Source organism: Passer domesticus, chromosome 1 (genome assembly GCF_036417665.1).
Source record: "Passer domesticus isolate bPasDom1 chromosome 1, bPasDom1.hap1, whole genome shotgun sequence".
NCBI lineage: Eukaryota > Metazoa > Chordata > Aves > Passeriformes > Passeridae > Passer > Passer domesticus.
In genome coordinates this window covers 140,480,463-140,507,935 of record NC_087474.1, presented here as the reverse complement: position 1 = coordinate 140,507,935, position 27,473 = coordinate 140,480,463, and the positions used below count along the sequence as shown (strand labels likewise).

General features: G+C 42.2%; 1 protein-coding gene across 1 annotated transcript; it reads left to right on the top strand.

Moving 5' to 3' along the window:
• The first annotated feature begins 6,998 nt into the window (after positions 1-6,998).
• Positions 6,999-22,873, top strand: PABPC1 (poly(A) binding protein cytoplasmic 1). The gene is made up of 15 exons (XM_064393124.1): positions 6,999-7,717; positions 12,279-12,472; positions 12,565-12,680; positions 14,498-14,637; positions 15,875-15,969; positions 17,439-17,576; positions 17,674-17,769; positions 18,191-18,463; positions 18,651-18,744; positions 18,899-19,009; positions 19,955-20,109; positions 20,530-20,614; positions 20,781-20,911; positions 21,206-21,301; positions 22,432-22,873. Exons 1-14 carry the CDS (start codon positions 7,525-7,527, stop codon positions 21,296-21,298), a joined length of 1,914 nt encoding a protein of 637 aa, XP_064249194.1. The 5' UTR covers positions 6,999-7,524; the 3' UTR covers positions 21,299-21,301; positions 22,432-22,873.
• Positions 22,874-27,473: the final 4,600 nt, after the last annotated feature.

Sequence of the window (27,473 nt, the reverse complement as noted above, 5' to 3'; positions counted from 1 at the left end):
AGCACCCTGCTGCCCACCTCACACAGGTCAGAGCTGCATTGCAGGGCAGTGGCTGATGGCCAGTCCCATCCCTTTGAGCTGAGAGAAGAACTTTGCTGTGGTGTCAGAAGTGGAGGGGGGAACAGGTCAGCTTTAGCCACAAAGCCCATGTCAGGCTATGGGCAAGTGGTCTGGCTCCATTCACAAGCAAGGCCCACAGTTTGGCAACAGAATAAATTGAGCTGCAATGTCCTAAAATTGGGTTAAAGGCAGAAGCATTTACTGAAATAAACTCCTCATGGTGGAACATATTTGTCCAAACAATTGTGTTTAACTTACATGAGCAGGGGCTTTATGCAGGTGCTGTCATCTGTGTCTGGGCCAGAGTTTCATGGCACTTCCTTTACAGAATCTTAGAATATCCTGAATTGGAAGGGATCCACAAGAATCAATGAGTACAACCCCTGGCCCTGCACAGGACCTTGGAGGTTTTATTGCCTGTTCCGTTTTGTTCTCCATCTGCCCCTTTATCCTCCATGCCACCAGATCCCCTCAATCACAGATCCTTTCAATCCTGCAGGTCTCTTCCTGCCTCAGATCTCAGGTCTTCTGTGCAGGTCCATAATAGGCTTGTCGAGACCCTCCTGCCACTGATGCAAAGTCACACTGGAAATGGGAGATACTGTACACAGATATTCTGCTGGCAGTGGGAGAAGGGAGCTTGGCAAACAGATCCACAAACTCCTTGGGTGGGTGCAGCATTGTGGAGCCGATACATACTGACCAACGTGAGGTGTGAGAGCTCAATCAAGCCAGCAGAGAGTCAACAAAATCTCATTCAAGTATTGTCTCCATGCCCTGCACCCTCCTTCCTCAGCAAGCATCCCTGCAGACCCAGCCCAGTGCTGCAGGAGACACACAGCCCAGCCCTGCCACCCACTCTGCCCCTCTGCCCTCCCTCAGTTTCACACAGGCCTGTGGATCACCTTCTACTTCAGTTTCATTTTGACTGTTCCTCTCTGCACTTGGTTTTCAGATGGTCCCTGCAGTTTTCCTTGGCTCACTGTGGGAACTGAGATAATTAATCACAGGCTGGCAGGGCTTGCAGGGCTGCGCTAGAGGAGCTGCAGGCTGGTGTCTCTCCTGCTCAGACCAGCAGGATTGCAGCACTGGGCTAGGAGATTACAGGCCATTGATTCAAAGGTGGCAGGACCATAATAAAATGGTCAAAGAGCCTGGACTGAGGCCTGTGAGAAAATTCCAGGGCAAAGCATATTCCATGGATCACAGAAATTTGTCCTGTATACGGGTAATCTCAAGTCACAGTGAACAGCTAAAGGATTTTCTCTTGAAACTGACCAAAGCATCCTTTGCTATTTGGTCCTTCTGGTTCTCCTGGCAATTGCATGACTGCAGCTGGTCCAGTGAAAGTCCATGTTTTCTGTTTTCTCTCAAGCAACACACTCTTATGATTCTGTAAAGGTAATAGCCACAAAAAATCCCCACAACATGAAAAGTCTGGCACTTCATCATGCACAAGGTGTGCACATAGCACAGCAATAGCAGCTTCCTTTGGAGCAGGGAATCACAGATGGGCACATGCTGGCACAGGAATCACTGTCCCATGCACATGTTAATTCAGCAATGCCCATCTGAAGCAGATCATCTGTTCATGCCAGAGGTCACTCCAGTCTAACCCACTCCCTGAGCCAGCACACACACCAGAACACTTTCTAGTGCATACCCTGGAAGAGCAGCATGGTTCTGCTAGAAAAAAGTACGTTAAAAATAAAATAAAATAAAAAAAAAGAACCCAACCACTTTCACCAGGGATAGAATGAGAAGGAACATTTTTCCATTGCAAAAATGGAAACTCAGGTCAGACATCAGAAAAATCATTTCCGAGTTAAGGAGAGTAATGCCCCAAAATAGGCTGCCTTAGAGAAGACTGAACTGCCACCCTCAGAGAATTTATATTTAAAAAAAAATATTGAAAAATCTCAGTTGGGATGATACGGTGTTCTCACCTGGGGGGAGAATGGAGTTGGATACTTACCATGCTTTCTTCCTATCCCTTCCCCACACCATTCCCCCGCCCCCACTCAAAATTCTGCATCTTTAACAGTCTACAATCTAGTGCTTGCTTAGAAATATGGCAATGACTTTGTTTGCCCAAGTACACAACATTTAACAGTCACTGTGTGGCACTTTGACAACACTCAGGAACAGCAGCATGATACTCAAATGTTTTTGATTAGAGTACTTAGCTCTTCTGGAAGAAATACTGCAGCTACTGCTGAAGGGAGCAAGCCTCAGAGATAACAAACTCTGATTGTAGCTAATAAAGGGCAGAGGGAAACACCAATGTGTTTTTCACAATACCTTGATTTGGTGGTTTCTTCGTGATGGGGGGGTGGACTGCATCAGGCAGAGTGAAATGGAGCAGAGGAGGTGGCTGTGTTAGGGACAGGGATGGAGCAGCACGAAGCTCACTCTTGGGAAGGAAGAAGGGTGAGAGAGAGCTCAGAGCAGCTGAGCCTGCCCTCAGTGCAGCCAGTGACAGCTGAGCATGGACTTGCCCTGCTCCTCAGACAGAGCCTTCCCAGAACAGCTCCCTGCCCAGCCCCAGCCTTCTCTCTTCCTCTGCCCATCCATCTTTCCAACGCTGACAGTACCTCCCAAGGCTCAATAATTAACCAGTAGAGTGAGGAGGGGTAGACAAAGCATACTTGAGGCAATATTCCTGACCAAACTTGGTTCAGTACATTCCTATTTCCTCAGCTGCACTTGGCATTGGGGAAAACAATCCCACTGCACAAACCTGCTGCTTTGTTTGCTTCAGGCACATTACAAAGTAATTAAGTGTTACCTTTCCCATGTCATGGCTGCCTGAGAATGACACTTCTTCCCCTGTTCTGTTGCCAAAATTATTTCTCCTTCACAAGTTCAGTAAAGAGACATACAGTTCTTTGCACAAATGAATAGGCCCAAAAAAGAGAGCAAAATTGCTACTGCCCTCATTCAAGAAGACTCAAAATACAGAGCTCTGAGATCTTGACATATCTTTTCCCCTCATTTCTTTATTAAACAAATTACTCAGAACTTGGGTTTGGCTGAGCTCAAAAGACTATCTGGACTAAGCAGGCTACCAAAAGCAAACAGTGTTATCAGTCAGGCACTTAGTTTAAAGAAACTGGCACTCCCCTTCAAAAGGTACGTGTTCTTCCTTATCTCTTTAACACAGACCATCAAGGTTTTAGCTTTCACAGTGCCATTTTAGCACATGGCAGTGCCCTGTAGCTGAACAGAAAAGGAAAATGCTGAGATGTGAAAATGATCAAGCAGTTCCTGAACTCAGAAACAGTGTGTGTATTCTAAACAATAAGACCTTAACTATCAGCTGTGTTAATTAAAAAAAAAATCTTCAATATTAGCACTTTACAGATACTATTTAAAAATGCTTCCTGTGGATAACTATAAAGCTGGGTAAACAATAAAACCTTTTTTATATTCAGGCTGTGTTAATTAAAAGAAAATCTTCAATACTGGCACTTTACAGATACTATTTAAAAATGCTTCCTCTGGCTAACTATAAAGCTGGGTTTGCATAATGTCCAATAGTTTTGTGCAATCCATCATATATCAAAAAGTCATAATTCCTAGGCAAGAGAGGAAATTTATTGAAGTCTGAATGAAATTCAATAACTTCCCTATTTCCATGATAGCCTCAAATAAAAACCAATTGCATTCACAAATCATAATACCGCTGGAACAAAAGAAAAATCTTGTATCTGCTTAGAGCTTTAAGTTACAAAGGATCTTTATTTAACTTTGGTAGAGCTTATGCTTAGAAATAATGTATCTGGGAACTCTGAAATATTTCTCAGTTGCTGTCAGTGAAAAACATTGTGTACACTTTACTTTTTTTCCTATTTGTTAGTTCTATGAACATTGAGCTGAAATGAGGCAACATGTCCAGGTAACTTATCTGGATTGCAAAAATACTTAAAACATTTATAATTAAATAATTATTGCTCCTCATTAAATTCCTGTTTGACTGCAATTCCCTGAAGCTGACAAGGAAACACTGAGTTATACATTCTAGTTAAATCTCAAACCTGGGGTTTCAAGGAAGTGGTGGCTGCTAAGAACCAAGTTCCAGGCACCCACACGTGACACCTGCAAGGACAGCACACACACCAGGCCTGGGCAGTAAGCCCAGCTGAGAGCACAGGCTCCCTGCAGCAGCTTGTATCCACACCATGGAGAGCTCGAGAGCTAAAATGGGTCCTGAGAGACCCAGATGAGAGCATCAGCTCATAGCCAACAAGGGCTCTCCTGCCAGAGCCCTCCCAGACCCCAGATCTCACTCGGGGCTCTGCAGTTCTGCTGGGCAATCAGCAGAAGCAAGCACACAAATGTCCAGGTCCTTTGCAAGGTTCAATCCTAAATCACTAGGAGTGTTTTGCAGCACCAGAATCTAAAGTTTAATGCAAATTCTGTGCCTCAAGCATGAAAGCATTTTTTCCTGCTGCCTTAAAACACTTAGGCCACATCTTGAAAAGTCAGTTTGTTACAGGAGGACAAGACACTTGTTTTGGGCACTATCAGAGGGGCTAGACCTACCTCCTACTGTGACCAGGCTTTTATCTAAAGTTCCATTTGCTGCTTTGGGGAGGACGGTGGGGAGGGAATAGACAGTAAAACTTCTAACTAATTAACTAATTTTAGATCCCTGCTTCAGGTCAAAGCCAAAGGAGTGCCATCTATGAGGACAAGACCCAATAATATATTATTTTGCTGAAAACAAACACTAGACAAGTTTACTTAGAAAGCCACAGTGCTTTTAAACAATAATTTGAACTCTTGTGGATATCCATATAAGGCTGAGAATGCATTTTTACTGCCTTAATTGCATTTATTGTTAGAAAACTCTGAAATCATACCATGTTAAGAGACAAGATCTCCAAAAGGTCCCTCTCTGTGCTGAACAAAACTTGCAAATTTTATTCCCTAAATTTGGTAAAAGAGAAATGCCTTACCATGCTCTGGGCTCTATCTTGACATTGTCCCAGAGTGCCAAGGGTAGAAACAGAGCAACTCAACTCACAAGAAGGAGTAGGAACATGCCAAGGGAAGAAAAAACATGTAATAATATGACCAAGTGCCAGTGACAGGAAAGTGTGAAACAAGAAGCAAGTATGAAAGAGGACACTTTGGGGAAAGGAGACATGGGGAAGAACAGGACCATGTAAGGAAAGGAGAGACCACAACAGTACATAGTACATCCTAGGGAGGGCGTTATAAACCAGTGTTTAAACGAGAGAATTTTTATTTTTCTCTAAAAACCACCATCTAAACTTTAACAAACACATCAACCCTCACTATAAGCCAGTGCTGGTGCAGGCCATCTGCTGCACTCAGCTGACAGAAGCCACCACTGCCACCTCGGGATGTGTTCATTCATCAGCTGCTTCAGATTCCAGAGGGTTCCTCAGTTTAAGGCCAGGGCGGGGTGGGGGCTGGACGAGATGTCACACTGTGCCACGGAACACACGGGGGATGCCAGCTCTGCCTGGGCTTGGTCACCTCCAGCGAGAGGCACCGAAACTGCGGCAGCTGCTGAGTGCCAGTGCAATCCTCACACCTGACAGCACAATTCCACAGTACTCCCCCTACGGCTCTGCTCAAACCCACGATGGCAAATGCTGGTCAAGGAAAAACGAATCATCACACAGAACATGAAACAAAACAAAACGACACGCAAAGCTGCAGACCAGTCTTTTTATGTTGAAACTGTGTAAAGAACATTAAGAAAACACTAAGAAAAACTACATTAAATATAAAAGAGTAGTTACCTCCAAGAGTTCTGCAAATTCATGATCTGGCGTCCTGCCTTACACGTGCATTAATGTTTAGTGTTTTGTGCAAGTACTTTTAGTTTGTTTAGCAGGAATGAAGCACATTTTATTTGATTCAATCTGAAACACAATTAATTAAAAAGCCCCCTAGAATTCTAACTGATAGGAAAATATTTTCCTTTCTCACAAAAGGATTGTGGTTTTTTTTCAGACCAGAGAGGCCAGCTAAAAATAAAGCAAGGTTTTCCAAAGCCCACAGGACTGCTTTGGTGTTTAAGGAAGGACTAGAGGCAGCACTTTGTGCCTCGGTGTAAGAGACATGGGGATGTTCACTCAAAGGTCGGGCTCGACGATCCCACAGGCCTTTTCCAACCTCACTACTCCTGTGATCCTGTGCCTGATTCTCCCTGAGAGATCCTGTGCATGGCACAAGCCAGGACGCTGAGCTGGGAAGTTTCCAAAGGCCCGTCTGGAATGCGGGCTGGCACCAGCTCCCCGGGATCACGGCGTCCCCTCACGCACCCACAGCGCAGCTGCCAGCCAGCTCCCGGGGCCCTTCAGCCCAACTTCTCTGGCACAAGCCCAGCCATAAAACCCGCCTAATTTAAGGAACGACCACAGCACAGCTTAAACGCTAACGCCGCTTTATTCCCCGGTGACAACATTCCTCCGGGACCCGCACCACCGCCCAACTTCCCCCCCACTCCAATCCGTCACTGCGCACGCGCAGGGCGGCGGCGCCAGCCCCGCCCCCTTCCGGCCCCGCGCGCGCGCGCTCCCCCGGCCAGCGGCGGGCGGGGCGCGCGCAGCTCGCGAGCCAGCCGGTAACGCCCCGCCCCGCGCCGCCCGTTGGTCCGCTCGGCGCGCACGCGCCCTGCCGCCCACCCGCCCTCCCCCAACCGCGCACATGTGCGCTCCCTCCCGCGCGTGCGCCCTGCCGCCGAGCGGCCCCCGCACTCGCACCGCCCCGCGTGACGCCGGGCGGGCGCAGGCGCGCTGCGAGGGCGGCCAACCCCCCGGCCCGCCCCGCCCTCGCGCATGCGCCCGAGCCGCCCCTCCGCGCCGGCTGCCGCGCGTGTCCCCACCCCCGCTCGCAGGTGCGCGTGCGCGGTGCGCGCGGCGCGGTGCGTGGCGCGCCGCGCGGCGGGGGCGGGGGGGCGGGGCGGGTATATATAGAGCGCGGCCGGGGCGGCGGCCGCCCCCTTGTCCCCCGGCCGCCGTCGGAGCTGTGTGCGCAGTGCGTGTGCTCCGGACCACCCGGACACGCCGGCCCGGCCCCGCAGCACCATTTATTACTAAAAAAATATTTAAAAAAGCCAAAAAAAATCCAAAAATCTTAAAAAACCTTTTAAAAAAATAATCCTCTTTCCTCATCCAACCTTCCCGACAACCTTTCTGCAAACGGCCGGTTTGATATAAAATAACCCGGTGAAGCGAAGTCCCCGGACCCGGCGCAGCCGAGAGGAGACACACAGCGAGCCCGACCCCGCCGAACGCAGCACCCGCCGCCGCCAGCTCCACCCGGCCCGCACGGCGCGACCCGACCCCCGCCCGCCCATCCGCCGCACCCGCCGCAGCCGTTGAGTCCGAGCGGCCCCGCGCCGCCTTCGCCGGCCCCGCTCGCACCGACCGCCGCGGCCTCCGCCTCGTCAGCGCCCCCCCCGCGCCGGGAGACGGCGGCAGGATGAACCCCAGCGCCCCCAGCTACCCCATGGCCTCGCTCTACGTGGGGGACCTGCACCCCGACGTGACCGAGGCCATGCTCTACGAGAAGTTCAGCCCGGCCGGGCCCATCCTCTCCATCCGCGTCTGCAGGGACATGATCACCCGCCGCTCGCTCGGATACGCCTATGTCAACTTCCAGCAGCCCGCCGACGGTGAGTGCCGGGCCGCGGGCGCCGGCGGAGCCATGTTTGTCCCCTGCCCCCTCCCCGGCCGCCGCCCCGCATCCATTTTGCCGCCCGGGACGGGGCGGACCCGGCGGGGCGCGGGGGAAGTTGGCGCTGCGGCCGCCGCTCACACGCGGCCCGGGCCGCCCGCGCCTCGTGGCGGCCGGAGAAGCGGGGGGGAGGCGCTTCCGCGGATCGAGAGCGGCCGCGGGGCCCCGGCGATGGGCGGGGGAGCCCCGGTGGCCCGGCGGGGCTGCCCCCGCTGCCGGGAGGGGGTTGTGGATGAGTGTGCGGGCGGCTCTTCGCGTCCGGCCCAGCTGAAGGGTAGCTTGAGGAAAACATCGCAGTGATTAGCACCTTTTAATAACCGCGCAGGAGCTGGGCGTGTGTGAGTGCGTGCTGTGGAGGCCGGCAGGAGGAAGTAGGGCGCTCCGGCGTGGCTGGGTAGTTCCACGGGCGTCCAGGCCGAAGCGTTGGTTAAAACACCATGGCAGGTCTGTCACGTGCGGGGAGGACATGAAAGTGCTCGGGCCTCCGTGTGCCTCCTCCTCGCGTGGCTGGAGCCCGAGCTCTGCTCTCGTTCGTGGCTCCTCGCAGTAAATTATCTGACGTTGTTTCTCCCGAGCCGCGTTTTTATGAAACTTGTTTTTTTCATGAAGCGTTTTCACGCTGCTTCTCCAAAGTTATATCGGTAAAGAAACTTTCTCTGCAGTTCTGGTCATGTTGGGAAACACAGTGTGATCCATTTGGAGGGTGTTTTCACTAAAAGAACCTGATTCTAGGTCTTGTGGAGTCCAATTTAAAAAAAAAGTAATTGGCCAACTAGAAGATAGGTGAGTTCAAATACAGTTAAGTAAACAGTTTTCCATTATAATGGTTTTATTTTCAAGCATATGAAAGTGAGATACTTAAACTACAAACATTTCAAGCAATTAGATTTAACTGGCTTTCATAGTCAGCTTTAGCATACAGCCATTATCAGATCAGACTTTGGTGTACCGATGGTATCTGTATGTACGTAGTAAAAGTTACTGCCTCATCTTCTTAATAGGCAGATACTCCACCTGTTATCAGCTCTCTCCGTTCAGGGAGCTTTTGATTTATTCAGCCATGCTTGAGGATGAGACGATTGGAACGCTTTCATTAAATAAAAATGTCTGGTACAATTTCAGAAAAATAAGGGGTTAGCACAGGTCATTACTGTGATATAATAATGTCAGGGTAAAAGGTGAAGGTGATTTAAATGCTGCTTCTCCGTAGTATTGACAGAGTTCCATAGGGGCTGACTTTATCATTGTCATTAGTTGTGCAACCAGTGCATTTTGTGACTTGGTTTGTAATTTGTCAAATGTGGGAACAAACAGAGCTTTTTACCTGGGCAGTGCTTAATTCAGATTTTGAATATGCCTCTTAGAAGTCATATGTTACTCCGAATGTTGTGGCTGTTGTTTTTCAGGCTTTGGGAGACACATATATTTTAATTTATAACTCGTCCAGTTCAGCTAAAATTATTTCTCATCTTTATGAAACTTGTATCTGGTACATATCTGGAAGCAGTTATTTAAAATACACTTCAGTAGTATTGCGAGATTATGTTTATTCAAGATTTTCAGAATTTTATATTCTTGGCAAATACCTGGAAAGCATTTGCTTGAACTTTGTGTAGACTTTTTGTAGTCTGGGGGCTTTTTTAATGTCCATTTGCAGAAACCTTGAAATAGGAGTTTTGAGTATGAATGGTTTTGCTTATAATCATCCTGGTTTTATTTGATTCCAAAGGTACCTTTTATTGGTTTGGCCAAATTTTTAGCTACATCTCAGTCTATGCCTATTAAACAACTAGTAACAACTACCTTGGGTTTTGAAAAATAGCTTTGAAGGTGTGCTTGACATCATCAGCTGTCTGTAAACGAGGCATCTCAAAACGCTTCTAAAAACCATTTAGGCCTGATGACACATGTGTGAGGTATGCACGCAGGTCAGAGTTGTGACTTTTCTGAATTTGAGTCATAGTCTGGACTAAAACTCAGGCAATCTTGTTTAATCACTAAACTGGAAACATTCTTGAGTAATCTGAAACTCCATCAGAATCCTTTGGATTTTAGAATGGTTATGCTTCCGGAGTTTGGGTTGTTTTTTTGTTTTTTTTTTTCATAGCTACTGCTCTTTACCTTTAGCACAGGTTGGCATTAAGTGTATATTCTGAGTGATTTTGAAATTGTTGAAGTGGACTGTCCAGTTGCTCAGGACTAAAATGGGAGCTGGTGAGTCATTCACTGAGAGCTCCAGCAGGATCAGCACAAGTACAGCCCGGTAGGTGTGTCCGCTGGTAACAAGTTCGCTGCTCAGTGGAGCTGCCTCCTGCGACTGGCACAGCCTTTTATGACTGAAATGCAATGAAAGTGAGCCAGTTGCACTCGTTGGGAATTTTAATGAGAGGAGCTTCTACCTGCTTGTAGATGGGAGTCTAGTAATGTTTTAAAAATCTACCATGAAATGTGGTGTTGATTCGGCAGAAAAACTTAAAATTTCTTGTATTTCTGCTCCAAAGAAAAGATGAGGAGAGCTGTTGAAGTTTCCATGCTGACCTCGTGGAGGTCTAAGACACAGGCTCACTGTTAAGAGTGGTAATGTTTGCAAAGGAGCCATGGACCCACTTTCAGTCAGATAGCTGGAAAACGTGTCTAGAACACACATTTTTTTTTAAGAGTGTCAGGATTATTCTAGAAGCAATTAGCATGAATTAGAAAAGCCTCTTTTTAAGTAAAGGAAGCCATGTTACTACTTCTGGAAATAATGAACTGTTTGTTGCTGGCACATCTATTGGTGCTGGCAGTAATAATTCCAATGACTTCCAGAGCAGTAGTGAAGTCTTACAAGTTTCTACTGTGGCCAGTCTGATATCCACAGGGTTTTTTTCTTTTTTCCTTTTTTTTTTTTTTTTTTTTTTAATCTCATCCCCCCCACCCCCTTTTGTAGTATAGAACCTTCCAATGATTTTTGTTTCTCCTTAACACTATCTAGATTGCCTTCCTCTCTCCTGCTTAATTTATATTAAAGTTTTTGAAAGCTTTATTAACTTATTTAGAAGACTGACATCTAATTTTTGTGGCTCCAGTTTAAAGTTGCTGAGTTGCTAGTGTCATGTGAATATGGTAATAGTATCAATAATCTTTTCCCCCATTAAAATGTTAGATGTCCATCTCTTTATATGTCATTCAGAGAATATAATCTTTAAATTTATTTCTAATCTGAAAATGTCACAAGAAAGGATATAAAACATGTTATATCAGCTGAATCCCAGGCTCACTGCAAATTGTCTTTGGCCATGGCATGCAACAATATAGCTCAAGACAAAAGCAGCACTTAAAGAACAAAAACATTAAATGAGGGTTTTCACAATGTGATTGGCCCTTTGTCCTCCCAAAGAAAAATTTAACTGACACGGTTGCTGTATTTAAACTATCACTGAGCTGATTTCAGTCTTGTTAGCATCCTATTGTTTTGATATTTGCAAATTACAGTGAAGTGAGTTAGTACCCATGGGTGTGACTTCAGGTATTTATTGGGACTTTTTTCAGTGTTCTTCCAGACTTACAGGAACAGGGATGAAAAGGAACTGCTGTCCTTGAGAACTGTTGCTCTTTTGTGCTTAAATACACAAGATGAGTTATAACGTCACAGACATGTCTTGTGGCTTTGAAGAGACATGTGAAAAATGAGCAAGTCTTGATACTTCCCCATCTAAATACACAAGAAATTTTACATGCAGAATTTGTAAAGTTAGTTATGGAGTTCTACAGGAAAAACTACTCCATTGGAGTAACAAAACCTGGTTTATATTACCCTGGTTTGCTGCTTTAATGCTTGCTCCTTCATTGAGCTCATATGTATTTAATTGTGAGCTTTTAAAATATATGTATTATTTCAGATTTTCTAAACTAAGTAAGTGCCACTTTTGAATCTCTTTGAACTGTCTCTTGCTCAGTATTTCCTTACAGATCTTTTTGGTCACTGAGGAAGTTGTGTGGACTAGCTGCCTGAATAAGGTTTGAATGAAGGAATTTTGTCAGTTTAGCAAAGAAATTTTGTCAGTTTAGGGGTATTGGTGTTGTAGGTGTTCTTATGTTAATATTTGCAAAAGGCACAAGCAGTACCCCTAAAAGCATTTTCAGTGACAATATACATCTGTGTGGTATGGGAGAAGCCACTGATTTTCACAAATGTTTAAACTTCATAACAGCTGCCACTTGCTGCTTTTTCTCCTGTCACCGTAGCATCTTTTCACAGATCTAGTCTTGTGGGCTAATGAGATTTCTGCAGTTTCCTCAGCTGACTTGTGCTCCTTCCAAAGTGCAGCCTTTGCTGATGAGTTTTTGCCAGTTCTTCCTTGCGTACAGCAGAGTACACTGGAGGCTTGGGTTTGCAGCTTGGTGATGGTGCTGGACTTGAAATAATAAAAATATTACTAAGAACTGTACTTCAGCTGGTATTTGTGTGCTTATTAAGATATCTAGCATTTCCTACTAATTCCATGATGTTTTTACAGCTGAACGAGCTTTGGACACCATGAACTTTGATGTCATTAAAGGCAAACCAGTTCGCATCATGTGGTCTCAGCGCGATCCATCTCTGCGCAAAAGCGGTGTAGGAAACATCTTCATCAAAAACTTGGACAAATCCATTGATAACAAAGCTTTGTATGACACATTTTCTGCTTTTGGGAACATCCTGTCTTGTAAGGTTAGTGGAAAATAAAATGTATTGACACACAAACTCCTCAGTTTATGCCGGAAACATTCCACGGGTATTACAACAAGGTTTCTCATTAATAGGTGGTGTGTGATGAAAATGGATCCAAGGGTTATGGATTTGTGCATTTTGAGACACAGGAAGCTGCAGAAAGAGCTATTGAAAAAATGAATGGTATGCTGCTTAATGACCGCAAAGTGTAAGTACATAAATAAGCATTTGGGGATCAGCAAACTGAAATTCATTTTAGGGCAGACAAAGATTTAAAAGCTTACCTAGGAAAAGAAGGTTGTTCTGAAAATTTCTAATTTTAAGAAGATGTAGAGTTTTAGTGCTAGGGATTTTAAGAATTGTATCACCTGCTTGTTCTGGAGTCATTGTAAGTTCAAAAAGACAAACAATGGACTCCAGAGGGAAAAAAAAAATCACTGTATTAATTGTCTTAAAAGCCAATACTGCAATGAGGATTTGGGATCTTCCCTGGTTTTCTGATCTCACTGGTCTGAGATAAAATACAGTCCTTTGAGTATTCTGAAAAATACATCCTTTCTAAGAGTTGTGAGATAAGTGTATTATCCATATTTTGGAGCCAGCTGATACTTAGCACTAAAGTGTGCTTACTTGGCACTAAAGACTGGTCAGATTAGACTCATACTTTTGTATGAATTTGTGTTAATAGGCATATTTAGGGAGTAGAAAATAAAACTAACAGAAGTGTAATGTTTTAAACGTTATCAGTATTCTACATTGTAGGAAAAAATGTTATTTGGCGAATTCTTTAATAATATTTAGGCTGGGGGAGTGAGTGTGCCTCACAGCTATGCCTAAGGGATCATTAGTGTTGGTATAATTGGTGTTTGATATAATTGCAAAAGAACGACTTTCTAAATACGCAGGAGGGTTTGGAAAAAGGATAACAGAAACCAGCATCAGTTTGCCATTATTTTTATATGTAGCGATGGATAGATCAAGACACATACAGGGAAATCATACATTTCAAATCTTTAATTTTCAATCTTTGATTTTCCTGCTTTTTCTGTTCTTGACTGGCATACTGTGGATGGTTTTATTCAGCGTCCATTGTTATAAAATTTTAAATTAGTAAAAATAGTCAACATGCAGTCATAAGAGCACAGGAGTAAAATAGATCATGAGAGTTAATTTTGCTTTGAATTTCTGTTCAAACTAGTCTTTTAGAAATCAATTAAAACACTTCACTCACTATCAGAATCTGCTGAACACATTGCACTTTCATTCTTACTATACTTGATTGCTATAAATTAGGTGGAATTGTCAAAGTTTAAATTACTGAGGTACTGTATGCTGCTGTATCACATTTGCCAAATTTGTGACTATGAAGTTAGAGCCTACAATAAAATTTGAAAGTAGGAGTTTGCTACATTCAGAAATAAGTGTCAGCCGTGTACAGTCTGTGCTAGGGCATGTCCTTGGGCTGCAGAATGTTATGTTCAGGTTCTACTCATTTCCTTCCTACTGCTGTTCCCAGCCAATTTGCAACAGTATTTGACTCAGGAGCAAGTTGAAGTATTTATTTCACTATGCCTAAAAACAAAGTCTTTGATACAGGCTAGGGAGGTGTATTAGGGAGGGGGGGCAGTTAGGTAAATATCTCTTGCTGAAAAAGTGAAGCAGAGAGCAGTAACTGCTCTTAGGCTGCTTTTAGAGGGATTATGCTGTTATCTAGAATTCCTGTGCAGCCTCTTAGTACTCTTTCCATTGTCGAGCTCCTGTTGTTAAAGGCTGTTTTGTAAGAGTGAACAATCTCACCAATGGCTTGAAAGCATTTTCATGCCTTGTAACATGCTGGTGTAGCAAAGGACAGTGGAGTTGTTTTTCTGACAAGAGTTTTATGATAAATATTTTATCTTAAGAATTTCATACCTATAGTGAACGAGACCAATTAGGAATAAAATACAAAGCCAGAGGATTCAAGTAAATTTTTAAACCTTGAGACACTTGCTTTAATCTGTATTACTCTGTTCTTCCTGCAACCAGATTTGTTGGAAGGTTTAAATCCCGCAAGGAACGTGAGGCAGAGCTTGGAGCCAGAGCAAAAGAATTCACCAATGTTTACATCAAAAATTTTGGAGAAGACATGGATGATGAGAGACTTAAGGAACTCTTTGGCAAGTTTGGTAATGTCCCAATATTTATATAAACACAAGTGAACTTCAATTTAATATATATATCTTATCTGTACAGTGCCTTGAAATACAAGAAATCAGGGCTGTCTGATGTTGATGTAGAAATGTAATAAAGGTTACTGAAAAGTTGGTACTTAATTCCAGTTTTAGATTCAAAAGTGCAGTAAGTAATACCCAAATTTTAAATAGGCAGAATATCATATTTAATCTGCCATGAGAACTGTTTTCAGAAATCTGGAAGTAATGTGTTTATGGGTCCTGCAGTGTTCTCTGGCTTAGTACAGATTGATTTTATAAATGCACCTACAGGATGTGTGACTAAGGAATTTACTACTGCTTTCATTGACCTACAAACTTACCTCTGTTACTCAGTTGCATTGTGGTGGTTGACCTAATAGAAAATTATAAGGAACTATTCCAGCACCAAGCTATGAGATTCTGCCTTGATCCTCAGTTACACACAGGGCAAAATTATGGTGGACATATGACCATGATGTAGTAATGTTGAATATGATGTGTTACCATCAAAATAGGAAATGGCACATCCCTTAATGCCATTAGAGGTTCTTCACGTTTTACTTTCAATCTCACCTCTTCTAATTTATTTTCTTTCTTGTATGCTTTTGCTGTTCTCCTGTGGATATTGTGTAAAGCAAGGGAAAGCCTTGTACAAGAGATACCCTGTAGCAGCCTTAAACAGCACGAACAGGAAATTCCTTTCTACTCTTCAAGTATCTGTGGTTGAAACAGTAGCAAATTTAACTGCTACAGCTAAATTGGCTACTTCCAATTGAGTCTGTGGGCTGCAGTTTTTCAGAGGTTATGAAATGCTGAGCTAGGATGGCCTTTCACCAGGGTAAATAGTGAAATGTATACCTAATTGCAGGGCCTTCCTCTAGCTTTTTCAGTACCTGCTTCAAACATGGAAGCACGAATACTTTTCAAGTGTCAGAATTTTTAATGATGAAACAAATCTCATTCACTTTGTGGTTAAAAATACATTAGAAAAGAAATTCAGCATAGTGGACTTCAACTATAATGGCTGAAGTTCATCGGGGCAAATTAGTAATTTCATAGTAATGGATGACATTTACTTGATACTGTTATTAGTACAGGAGTACTTTGTAATACAAGTGAAACAAACAGAATATTATCTTCTAAAGAGAATGTTCAAAAGGTGAGAAGAATATGCTGTCTATGAAGCTTAAGTATTTAATTCTCTTTTTAGGTCCTGCTCTAAGTGTGAAAGTTATGACTGATGAGAGTGGAAAATCCAAAGGCTTTGGCTTCGTTAGTTTTGAAAGACATGAAGATGCCCAAAAAGTAAGATTTTGGACTTAATTTTAGGAATCCTGTAACTGACACCCAAATAATATGCTTTAGTGAGTGATTAAGTTGGTCAAGGACATTGCAAAAAGAGGTGCTCACTGCATAAATTACTTAGCAGAATTTGTGTGATTGAGAATGCTTTCCTATGAGCAAGTGTCAGTTGGTCTGAGAAGCCTGCTAAGTCAGGATACTCTGATACAGCTGGAACTAGTGTAGAAATGGAGAGTCTTGAATAATTTTAAAACCTGCTGTAGTTGGGCTTAAAGATCTCAATGATACTTGGATTCTCACATGCTGAGCAATATACAGCATAGTAAATTACTAATTTCTGAATCATCAGATCCAGTTTGGTTGCACAGAATGTTTGTGCCTTTCTGCCTTTTGCACAGAGGGCAGAAAGAATTGTGTTTTCTGCAAAGTCAGCAGGAAAGCTATTAGTTTTATAAAGCATGTTTGGCATAACTGTGAGAAAATAGTCATAGAGCCCTGTAGTGTTGCTTTTACTCCAAGGGGTAACTTTGAAAAGAGGGTCCTTCTTGTTTGTGTATGTCTGTATATCATGCCAGTGTGCTGTGTAACTCAATTTTTTGTCAACTGGTTGCTTTGATATGTCAGTTTACTGTGACAGTAGGGACATAGCATCAGGGAAAAAATGCAGTACAGAAAAAACGAAGTTTGCCTTTCAAAAGGCATTTTGGTGATTTGTCAGTACTGAAGTGTACAAGCAAGAGATTAGAACAAATCCTATCTGTCTTCAGAACATGTCAGTTTTTCTTACTGTAGTCAGAATCACATTGGGTGTTTTAAATAACATAAAATTCCAGTATCTCTGTAAAAATGTCTAATGGCTTTGATCATAAACATATACAATAAACTGGTGACTTCTGGTTTTAAATTAATTGAGTAAATACATGCCAGAGTTTTTACATCTGAAGAATTGTAATTCAAAACAGTATGAAGGGAAGAAGTTCACATTTTCATATTTCTAATTATATCCTTAATGAAAGACTAAAAGTGGGGAAAAAAAAAGCTGTACATATCCTCTGTAGCTTAACATTTAGTATAGAAAGATCTGGTAGATGTTACAGTTTCAGGTGTTACTTTTAAAGACAGAACTAGGTGAATTAAAGATTTTCAACTTTATTTGCTTGCTCTTTGCTTTTCTCTGCCATTAGCAAGATAAGGCTGGAGAAGTAGTTCTTGCAACTTGGGTTTTTTCCTCCAGCTTCATATGAAAGTGGTTTGCATCCCTTGTGACTTGTCTTCAACAAGACAGAAGCATTCTTGGAAAGCAGTTTTCATGTTATCATAAGTGGGGATTTTGTTTCAATTAGTGGTGTTTTAAGATGGCTTAGCTCTTTTTCTAGTATCCTTATGTAGGTTTTTAATTTGAATTGCATTTTTTGTGTGTCTGAAAAATACTGGAGTACCAAGCACTGCTAACTTGTTGTTTGTCATTGAAGGCTGTAGATGAAATGAATGGGAAAGAGCTCAATGGAAAACAAATCTATGTTGGCCGGGCTCAGAAAAAGGTGGAAAGACAGACGGAGCTGAAGCGCAAGTTTGAACAAATGAAGCAGGACAGGATCACCAGATACCAGGTTCAGTTTTTAAATCAAGAGGGCTAACTCTGTTACATGATGTTCTGAGATTTACACAGAGCAATTGCTTTTAAAAATAACTTGTCTGTTTTCTTAGGGTGTAAACCTTTATGTGAAAAATCTTGATGATGGGATCGATGATGAGCGTCTCCGAAAAGAGTTCTCTCCATTTGGTACAATCACTAGTGCAAAGGTAAAGTTCATAGATTGTGCTCATCTGTTCTCTGGAAATGGGCAGTGATCTGTCACCAAAGAAAAGTTAATTTCATTCAGTAACAGATGTGACCCACTGTAAATGCGGGCATCAGCTTTTTGATTATTGTATATGTCAGGTTAAACACCGTGTGATCATCCTTTATTGAAATAAAGTAAGTAGTGAGACTAGTGTGAGAAAAATTACATCTTTCAGTGCAATATTGTGCTCATTATAATTTGAATGAGATTTTCATCTGTATTTGGGTAACAGCTATTTATTACACAACAATACTAATTTTTATGAAATACTCAGTTAAACCTGTGGTCTCACTTCTAATAAGCTGAAACAAGAAACTCATGCAAGTTGAATGGGTGTGACACAGAAGACTTAGTTTGAAACCTGAATTTTGTGCTGACAGGTGATGATGGAAGGTGGCCGCAGCAAAGGATTTGGATTTGTATGCTTTTCGTCCCCAGAAGAAGCCACCAAAGCAGTCACAGAAATGAATGGCAGAATTGTGGCTACTAAACCATTATATGTAGCTCTAGCCCAGCGTAAAGAGGAGCGCCAAGCTCATCTCACTAACCAGTACATGCAGAGGATGGCAAGTGTAAGAGCAGTACCTAATCCTGTAATCAACCCCTACCAGCCAGCACCTCCTTCAGGATACTTCATGGCAGCTATTCCTCAGGTACGTGTAGAGATGAGTAACTGAATATTTTGTACTGCATAGAAAATCTGCTTAGATACAACAGCAAATAGAACTTTTAGTATGTGTCTGTGATTTCAGCATTTTAATCTCTTAGTGGGAGGGTGCTGGGCTGTTGGGCATGCCCTTCACAGACAACAAAGTTAAGTGATGTTGTTGTGTTTGGCAGACTCAGAACCGTGCTGCGTACTATCCTACTAATCAGCTCGCTCAACTTGCTCGACCTAGTCCTCGCTGGACTGCTCAGGGTGCCAGACCTCATCGTAAGTCACTTCTTTACCTCTTTACAGTGATTACTGTAAACTCTGTAGCACTTTGAGACAGATTTTCATGGCATTGCTGTATTAGTCCTCTGTTTGTCATGTTGTCATCACTCGGTGTTTCAGCATGTAACAGTATATTTTTTCTAAACCACAGCATTCCAAAACATGCCTGGTGCGATCCGCCCGGCAGCACCCAGACCACCGTTCAGTACCATGAGGCCAGCTTCGTCCCAGGTTCCGCGAGTCATGTCAACGCAGCGTGTTGGTGAGTTCGATTTGTGCAAACTTTTAAGTATTAGACTTCTGGTCCAATTTGCTGGTCAGCGTGATCTTGCAAAATAAACATTTTTAAGTTTAATGATGTGATATTCCTAATGAATAAGCTAATGTCACCTTCTAGTAATTGCTTTAAATACTGTCCCAGCAAAGACTCGGGCTGTGATCCCATCTCTTCAGGATGAAGCACTTACTCTTGTGTGTGCTTCAGTAATACTGTAAGATGGCTTCTGTCATTTCTAAACATTGTTGTGGCAATTGTAACAATAGGTTGCATATAGAAATATTGAGATGATACAGTTTTAGCTCTTACTAATTTTTTTATGTTTTACATATACATATTTTATTATTGTGAGCCAGTATCATGAATGCGAAATTAGCACATCACTGAATGAACCAGAATTGACTGTAATCATTGAATGATTGAAAAAGCTCATGTATTTCAGTCCCTATGCCAGAGGCAGGGAACGCTCCACTAGACCAGGGTACTTAGAGCCCCATCCAGGCTGGTCTTGCACGTCTCCAGGGATGGGTAGTCCACAACCTCTCTGAAGGCGTAATTCTCCCAGAATGTATCCGACAGCCATTTACTTCCTAAAAGTATCTTTTTTAGAATGACTGACATCATGTGCTCAGGAAATCAAATGTCCTTTAGCTTATAATGAAATTACATTAATACTCAAAACAAAGTGGATTTTTTATGCTGAATCTTTTTCCAGTAGCATGTAAAAAGGGCTGTTCATTAATGAAGTGACTGGAAATGAGCATCCAGTAAATTTCAAGGTTTGAACCTTTGTATGTGACAGTTGACAATACTATTAAGATTAATCTATAACACAATACCTAAATTAGGTATTTGATTAAAGTTGGTTTGTTGGGCAAAATAATTACAATAATAATATTCACATATGGAATTCTGCCACTATTTTTTCAGCTAATACATCAACACAAACGATGGGTCCACGTCCTGCAGCAGCAGCTACTGCAGCCACTCCTGCCGTGCGCACGGTACCCCAGTACAAATACGCTGCGGGCGTTCGCAATCCCCAGCAGCACCTCAACACGCAGCCGCAGGTTGCTATGCAGCAGGTATGCTCTGGGAGCTGCTCTGTGCTTCTGCTGATGCTCTTTGCAGAGGAAGGTGGTGAGGGTGATGGGAGGGCACTTCAGGCTCTGCATCATGGCAGTAGTGTAAAACATGAGGGAGTTAAGGATATTTGAAGCTGACCTGGGAGAGAATGTGATGCCATGTTGCTTTTTCTGTTTAGTTCCCTCATACCTTAGCCTAAATTCTTGTGTTTGCTCCTCAGTGGAGCAGTTCTAATAATCTTCAGCATCATCACTCAGCTCTAACCAGTAATATTTGATTAAATAGGCATAGTTGTTAATTTCTTTGATGTTTCTGACACTGTAGGCATTGTGTATGCCGAGTTGTGAAATACTGGCTGTTTGAAGCTGCACCTAATTATGAGCCAGGGTTTAACTTTCAAATGTTAAATTAATTTGCAGCCTGCTGTCCATGTGCAAGGTCAGGAACCCTTGACTGCTTCCATGTTGGCTTCTGCCCCTCCACAAGAACAAAAGCAGATGTTAGGTACGTGCGTGATACCTTTCTCTATGCACTGTAGCAGAAGGACAGTTAAAGTACACTTTTTCAATCTTTAAATGCAGAGTAAATGGCTTTAGCAATAGAACAAGTTTGTTTCCCTTATCCCTTAAATTTAGGCTGGATTTGTCCCTGACTACTTCCTTCTTTCTAGGTGAACGTCTATTCCCCCTTATTCAAAGCATGCACCCTACTCTGGCGGGTAAGATCACTGGTATGCTGTTGGAGATTGACAATTCTGAACTGCTCCACATGCTCGAGTCTCCTGAGTCTCTTCGTTCGAAGGTAGGTGGACTTTGCCTTGTGCTGGTTCTGTAGCTGGTTGAGTCTACACTGATCTAACAGTTGTTCATGCTGGCACAGTGGAGTAACAGCAGTGCAGGGTGGCTCAGGGCAAGAGTATCCTCTTTCAGAGGGTGACAGTGACTTACATTGCATGAAGTGGAATTGTAACATTCCCATTTTTCTTTTCGATGACATTAGGCATTGTTTATATGCATCATTTCCACTGTATTATTAACTTAAATATACAAAAATTGCTGAGCATCCCTTAATTAATTTTTCATTTGTACTTAACAGGTTGATGAAGCTGTAGCCGTACTACAAGCCCACCAAGCTAAAGAGGCTGCTCAAAAGGCAGTTAATAATCCCACTGGGGTTCCAAGTGTTTAATAAGTAAGTTTGGCCACTGTAGTTGCATAGGTTGACTAAGGCAAGTGTTTGGTCCATGGCCTTGCAGAGCAGCATGTGTCCAGGCTCTGTGTCATGTGCAGCCAGAGGAAGTAGCAGCTCTGGTAAACAAGCTCTGTGCTCACTTGGTTAGCAAAAGCTACTGACGTGTCATTGTTTCTAGCAACACATTTAGCTGGAGTTAGCTCTAGGCATGTGTGCAAAAACGGGCAGGAATGTCAAATGCTGCTATTCATGCTATTGAGAACAACTTGTGGAATTGAAATAAGCTTAAAATGGTACTCCAACCCACTTTTTTCTTAGGGAGCTTGTTTATGCTGTAGTTTGTATATACTTACCAAATTCTAAAATTGTCTAGTAAGTGAAAACTAAACTGTATATTGTCTTGATTTCACATTTGGATGAATCTAATGTCAGTTAAAATAGTGATTTTTCTTCATTGCTCTGTGTGGGGTTGGTATCTTAACTATGCATAACAGAGGCAAAGGGTGGTACCTTAACAATTTTGACAGGGAAAAAATGTGAAGTTGAGGATAGGAAGGAATCTGTTATCTCTTCTGTCTAGTTAGGTTTTGCCTGTAAACTTGCTTTCCACATTTGTAGCTATCATTTGAAGGTGCCTGATTTAATATTTGATTGCATAACATTTTTCCTTTTGGAGGAAGAATTTGAGACGTGATTTTTACACATTTCTGTTTCTGGAGATAAGTGCTGAATGGATTGTCTCTTCTAAACTAAGATGCCCTTATTTTGAGACCATTACTCTGTCTGCTCCATGATGTTTTAGTAATTAGAAATTGAAAATACTGCTAGGGTAGTTATTTGAAGAGCCTCAAGTGTAGAGGTGCCCCACAGTCAATCACAGTAACATTGTGCTTAAAGCAGTGCTGAGGGACTGTCCAGTTCTAGAGTCAGTGTTGTCTTGCCAAGGATCAGACTTTTGAATACTTTTTGTGTCCCCTAAAAAGTGGGAGGACCTCTGATATTCTGTTTCTAAAGAACTTGGGTATCATTGAAACAATGAAAGCCCAGAGTGCTGCGTGGTGTACAGTAGCAGAAAACATACAAAGTGCTGCTTCTGTTTTAAAACATAACAATGTTGTTTTTCTTTGCAGAGCTATCCGGGACTACAATCTAGAACTTCGCTTCACCGAAGAAAAAAAAAATCTAAACATGGAAAAACTATTAAATATTGAGAAAAACATTGCAAAATATAAAATAAATAAAAAAAGGAAAGGAAACTTTGAAGCTTACGTACAGAGCAATGCCGGGGCTAGCAAAACAGGTGCTAGTCCTAGATTACTTATTGATTTAAAATTTAAAAAAAAATAGTAAAATAAAAAATACAAATTAATGTTTTATAAACCCAGGGGAAATGAATTTTCAGCACAGTACAAAAATTTAAAGCATTCCTTTCTTTAATTTTGTAATTCTTTACTGTGGAAAAGCTCAGATTATCACCACTGTTTTAGTTGACAGTGAGAATTGATAGCTGAGCAAAGAAACATAATTTGGATTATAAAATTCTTGGTTTAATAAAAATTCCTTAAACACTGACTTACTTCTGATGGTTTCTTTTGTACAGTGTGTTTTTCATAAGTTTGTCATCCAGAGTGCCAAGTTAGAATCCCACTCTATAGTATGTTTTAGTGGATTGTAGAGAAGATAAGACTATACCTTATAGACTGTCTTCTAAATAATAGAAGTAAAGGGAGGGGGAAATTGTTTGGGGTTTTTTAATAAATTGCTGCTTGATCTGAATTTGGTCTAGTGTACAACAGCACAGAAATAATTCTGTCTTCACTCAGGGCTGATGGGGTCTTCAAGTCAGTTTGTGTCCCTGAAGGGGGTTTGCAGTGAAATGGCCAATGGCACTAAAGTGGGAAGGGGCAGCACTAACACATGAGCTGTTTTATTTGCTACAGAGCCTTACTGAGGTTGGGAGTTTTGCAGGATTAATACTTAAATGCTTTATCAAGCTAAATGTTAAATGCATAAACAAGAGAGACAGTAAAATTGCTTTTGTTGTAAAACAAACTTTCACTGTGTGAATTAGCAAATACACTGAAGCTTGTCCATCCACAGATGGATTATCCTACAGTTGCTGCCTTACTTTTTTGTTTTCCCCTTTCTGCAGACCTGTGGATAAAAAAGGGTATTTTCTACCCAGTTTAGCCCATAATTGGCTCTATAAGTTGCTCTTTCAAAATTGATAATGCAAAAGAAGAAATGAAACAGTGAAAGTGGCATGTCCTGCTTTTATAAACAGGGTAAAGCTTGGCAGGCTGGGGTGGGGAAGAGGCACAAAGATCTGTTAGGCATCCAGGAAGGCATGACCAGTAGCCACTGTAATCTGCTGGGTTTCAGTTAGTATATCTAAAGAATACAGATTCTATGGAATTCACAAGAAGGGATTAGTTTGTTCTGGAAGTCTCTGAAATCTGTGTTGTGTGGTGGGAATGCCAGTGTTCTCTGATCTGTTGTTGCAGTCACAGCCCTTTAGTACACTTTCTGAAGTCCCCCAAAAGACAGTTCAGGAGCCCCCTTATTTTTCCCCCCTTGCAAAGGGCAAAATTTCAGATTTTCTGTTACAGAATTTGAGAAATAAGCCTAGCATAATGAGGTGAAATCGGTCTGGTGTAAATGGAATATAATCCTTTGCTGTAAAAAGCATTAGGTTAAACTTACATAATTCTTACACTCAGTCCTGTCCTGATGGCGGCAGACTGGGATAGTCTTTAATTTGCAGTCTTGCTGAGGTATGTGACTAGAATTAAGAATTTTTTTAATTGGATGGTAAATCCTACAAAAGAGGCAGTTCAAGCAAGATATGTACATGTTAAGAGGCTGAATGTATAATCTTGATTTTATGTAATGTCAACTATAAAAACATTTAAACTTTGGAGACAGTTTTAATGACCTAAAAATACTTAAGTGCCATAATGGGAATGCTGGAGAATCTGATGATATTAAAGGTTTAATGGAAGATCTAAAGAATATTGCAAAAATCTATTTTCAGAATTCTTGGGGCACTAGCAAGAAAATAAGAAGCCACCTCACTTCTTGTGTTCCTAGATAAGTTGTGTGCTCTGAGTGTGCTGGAGTTAGCCAAACTAATTTTTGTTTTGTAAGAATGAGCAAGTTATTTAATATCTTGCTGATGGGCTAACTGAAAAAGGAGGAGAACAGGAAGTCTTGGAGTTTGTGCAAGACTTCTGTAGGTGTGTCATGCACTAGCATCTGCACCAGCAGGAAATACTGGGTAACTTCTGTGATGGAAGGAAACAGCAAGTCAATTCTGCTGTGGTGATTATGACAGGCTAAGGAAACAAAGCCATGGGTTTATTTGGTTTATTTCTTCAATCTTGCTTACTTGGTAATTCCCTGCTGTATATTACACATGTGTATTCAATAACTGTCTTCTAATTAATTCCTAAATCTTAAAGATGGCAAACAAGGCATTTGTTAGTGCCTCTACCAATGCATCTTTGGAGTACTACTGTAAAACAATGCAGCATGCAGAAAAATCAACTTTTTCAGTAGTAGAGAAGTGTTCCTTTGAGTTAATAGGCAGCCTGACTGGCAGGCATTTCCTGCTGCCACACGTTCCCTCTAGTATGTGTCAGAGGCTTACACTGATCCTCCGCACCCTGGAGCCAGCCGGTGCTAAGCTGATTTTGCTGAATCCTCTGGCATTTCATTCCTTAAGTCCTTGTGGGTCTTTGGTTCTGACCACAGCAAACACTTCAGAGTTTAGCAGCAGCCAAAAGCCTGCTCGTGAAATGGGTGTGATTTGAATGGATGAATGAATGAATGGTATTATATTTGCCATCCAAGCAGGACATGGCTCTATGAGCAGCTAAATCAAAGGTTTGGTGCAGAGGTAATCTGGATTGCACACATCTCTTTGTTGTTCTGCTGAAGTCTCTGGAATTCAGAGTTCACGGGGTCCAGGGGAGGAGGGGGCAAGGTGCTGGAAATCAAGATGTTCTAAAGTCTGGCAATGTCTTGTTGCCACTTTGTGCTAATTGTCTACCCTTGGATAAATGGTGCCTTCAGTCCTTACACCTTGAGCATCCTTCTTGGTAACATTCTTAATGATGGACAACTGGATGTTCAAAGGTAGCCACTCAACATTTTGAGTTAGGAGTCTTGGAAAAAAGATTTCCTGAAATCTACATCTAGTAGACATATTCATGCTTGGGATAACTGAAAAAAATCCAAAACAACTTAAAATTTGTATTTTTTTACAGTGCAATTTGTATTTTTTTTCAATAGATTTAGGAGTTGTGGTCCAAAGTAATATGCTAGAGAGAGCTGCAGTCCTTGGGACCACAATTCTCCCTAGACTTTCGTAGTTCTATGTGAGTACAAGTGGTACCTCACTGAAAGAAAGCTTTCAGTCTCACTTTTCTTCTACAGGACATGGTCAATGAGAAAGAGTAGCTGTATGGAAATGAAAATGCAGCTGGGGGAGCTACAAATCCTTAGGATATTGCATTTGAAGTGAATTCAAATGTAAAACAAATGTTTCCAGCTGCACTAAGAACACAAGGTGTGCATGCAGTTACAACTTGAGCAACAAGAGCACAGGAAGAATATTTTCCAAAAAGTAATTTGAAATTTGGATTTCTCACTTGCATTGGGATTGAAAGTAACCATTAAGGAAAAAAAAGAATTGACAAGCTAGGCCACCATAATGGCTCTTTTGTCCATTAAGTACTAAGAGCAGTACACCTGCCAAATAGTCTCCTATTTCCCATGTCACCTGCTAAGGAAACATCCCTAATCCTGTCGTGTTCTACTGGCTATAGCTGGCCAGACATCTGTACTTTCTTATAACTCTGAGCATGTTTTGAAATATACCACCTGATAGCTGAGCATTCAAAAACCAAAACTGATGCTCTGGGGAGGCTGAATGGCTGTGTCACATTTCAGTAACTGGGACCTTGGTTACATGTGTTCTAGGTTAAACCTGAAGCCACCAGATGACATCAAACAGAATTACACTTCAAAAGGTGGGCCCCCAAGCATATTATGTTGGCATGTCTGTGAATGGAAGCTTACTTAATCCTGTCTCTTACCACTCCTAGAGATTTGCCCCCTGTAATCTTGGAGAAAAAAGGAGATGGACAGCAATGGCAGAATATGGGGTCCTCAGGGCTGATGCCAACAGGTAGAACTGGTGCACTTGTTGGAAATTATCTAACTTCTAAAATTTTTTATGTAACTTTAGTCAGGGGATTGTTCACCTTTGCCCCAGGAAAAGGAGAATTGAAGTTTCTCTTCAAACGACTCTGTTCGCCAATGCTGGGTGAGGTGAGGCCTCATGAGCTTAACATCTACAGTTTGGGAGTAGCCACAAGATACACAGGAGATAAATATTACCAAACATCACCCTGTGATGTGTTCAGAGACACCTGGTCTGGGAAAAGATTGATAAGAGAGGCACAGAATGAGGACCATCATTCCATTAACATCAAAGGCAAAGGGATCAATAACCAGCAGGAGACTGAATGCTAAGAATTGTGTAACTTAGAACCAATGAATGAGAATTTCTTTGGGTTTTTGTGTATAAATATGTGAAAAGTCTGGTAAAGAACTGTGTGTGATGGAGTGATTTTCAGTGCAGAATCCAGGCATGTGTGGATAAAATTATTTCTATTGCATGTCCTGGCTAGAATAATGTAATGCTAATTCTCTAACACTGAAAATCTGTTGTAGGAGAGTTTCTGTTTTTCCTGCAGTTTCTGTGACACCTCACCTTTGCTTCCCCCCAAAACCATGTTCCCAGCAGTGACTTGTGGGTAGTATAGAACAGCAACAGAGCCACAACATGTCCCTATCCCGCAACCAGGACCCCACCAAAATTAGCTCAGTTTCCCCTCTTATAGTTTTCAGGAGTTGGATTTAGGCAGATGAGAAGAGACCAGCAACCTAGAATGAAAAAATTAGAAAATTAATGTGACCTGGAGCATGGATCTTTCCTCTGTCTTCCTATACCTCACATTTTTCCATTAAACTCATTCTGCAGGTGCTTAACCTCCCAGGTTACAAAAGTGGAGATATGGATTGGCAAAATGTTTTGGGATACAAACAAGGATACACCCAGCAGCCTTGCTCTGGAGTGGGAAAAAAGCTCTTCCAGAGCTCCTCA

Bases quoted from the DNA above. Each gene is read 5' to 3' on its own strand.
- PABPC1 (XM_064393124.1), top strand. From the start codon at position 7,525: ATGAACCCCAGCGCCCCCAGCTACCCCATGGCCTCGCTCTACGTGGGG. The intron at 12,681-14,497 runs GTAAGTACATAA...TCCTGCAACCAG, and splicing joins CTGCTTAATGACCGCAAAGT to ATTTGTTGGAAGGTTTAAAT. The intron at 17,770-18,190 runs GTAAAGTTCATA...TTGTGCTGACAG, and splicing joins GTACAATCACTAGTGCAAAG to GTGATGATGGAAGGTGGCCG.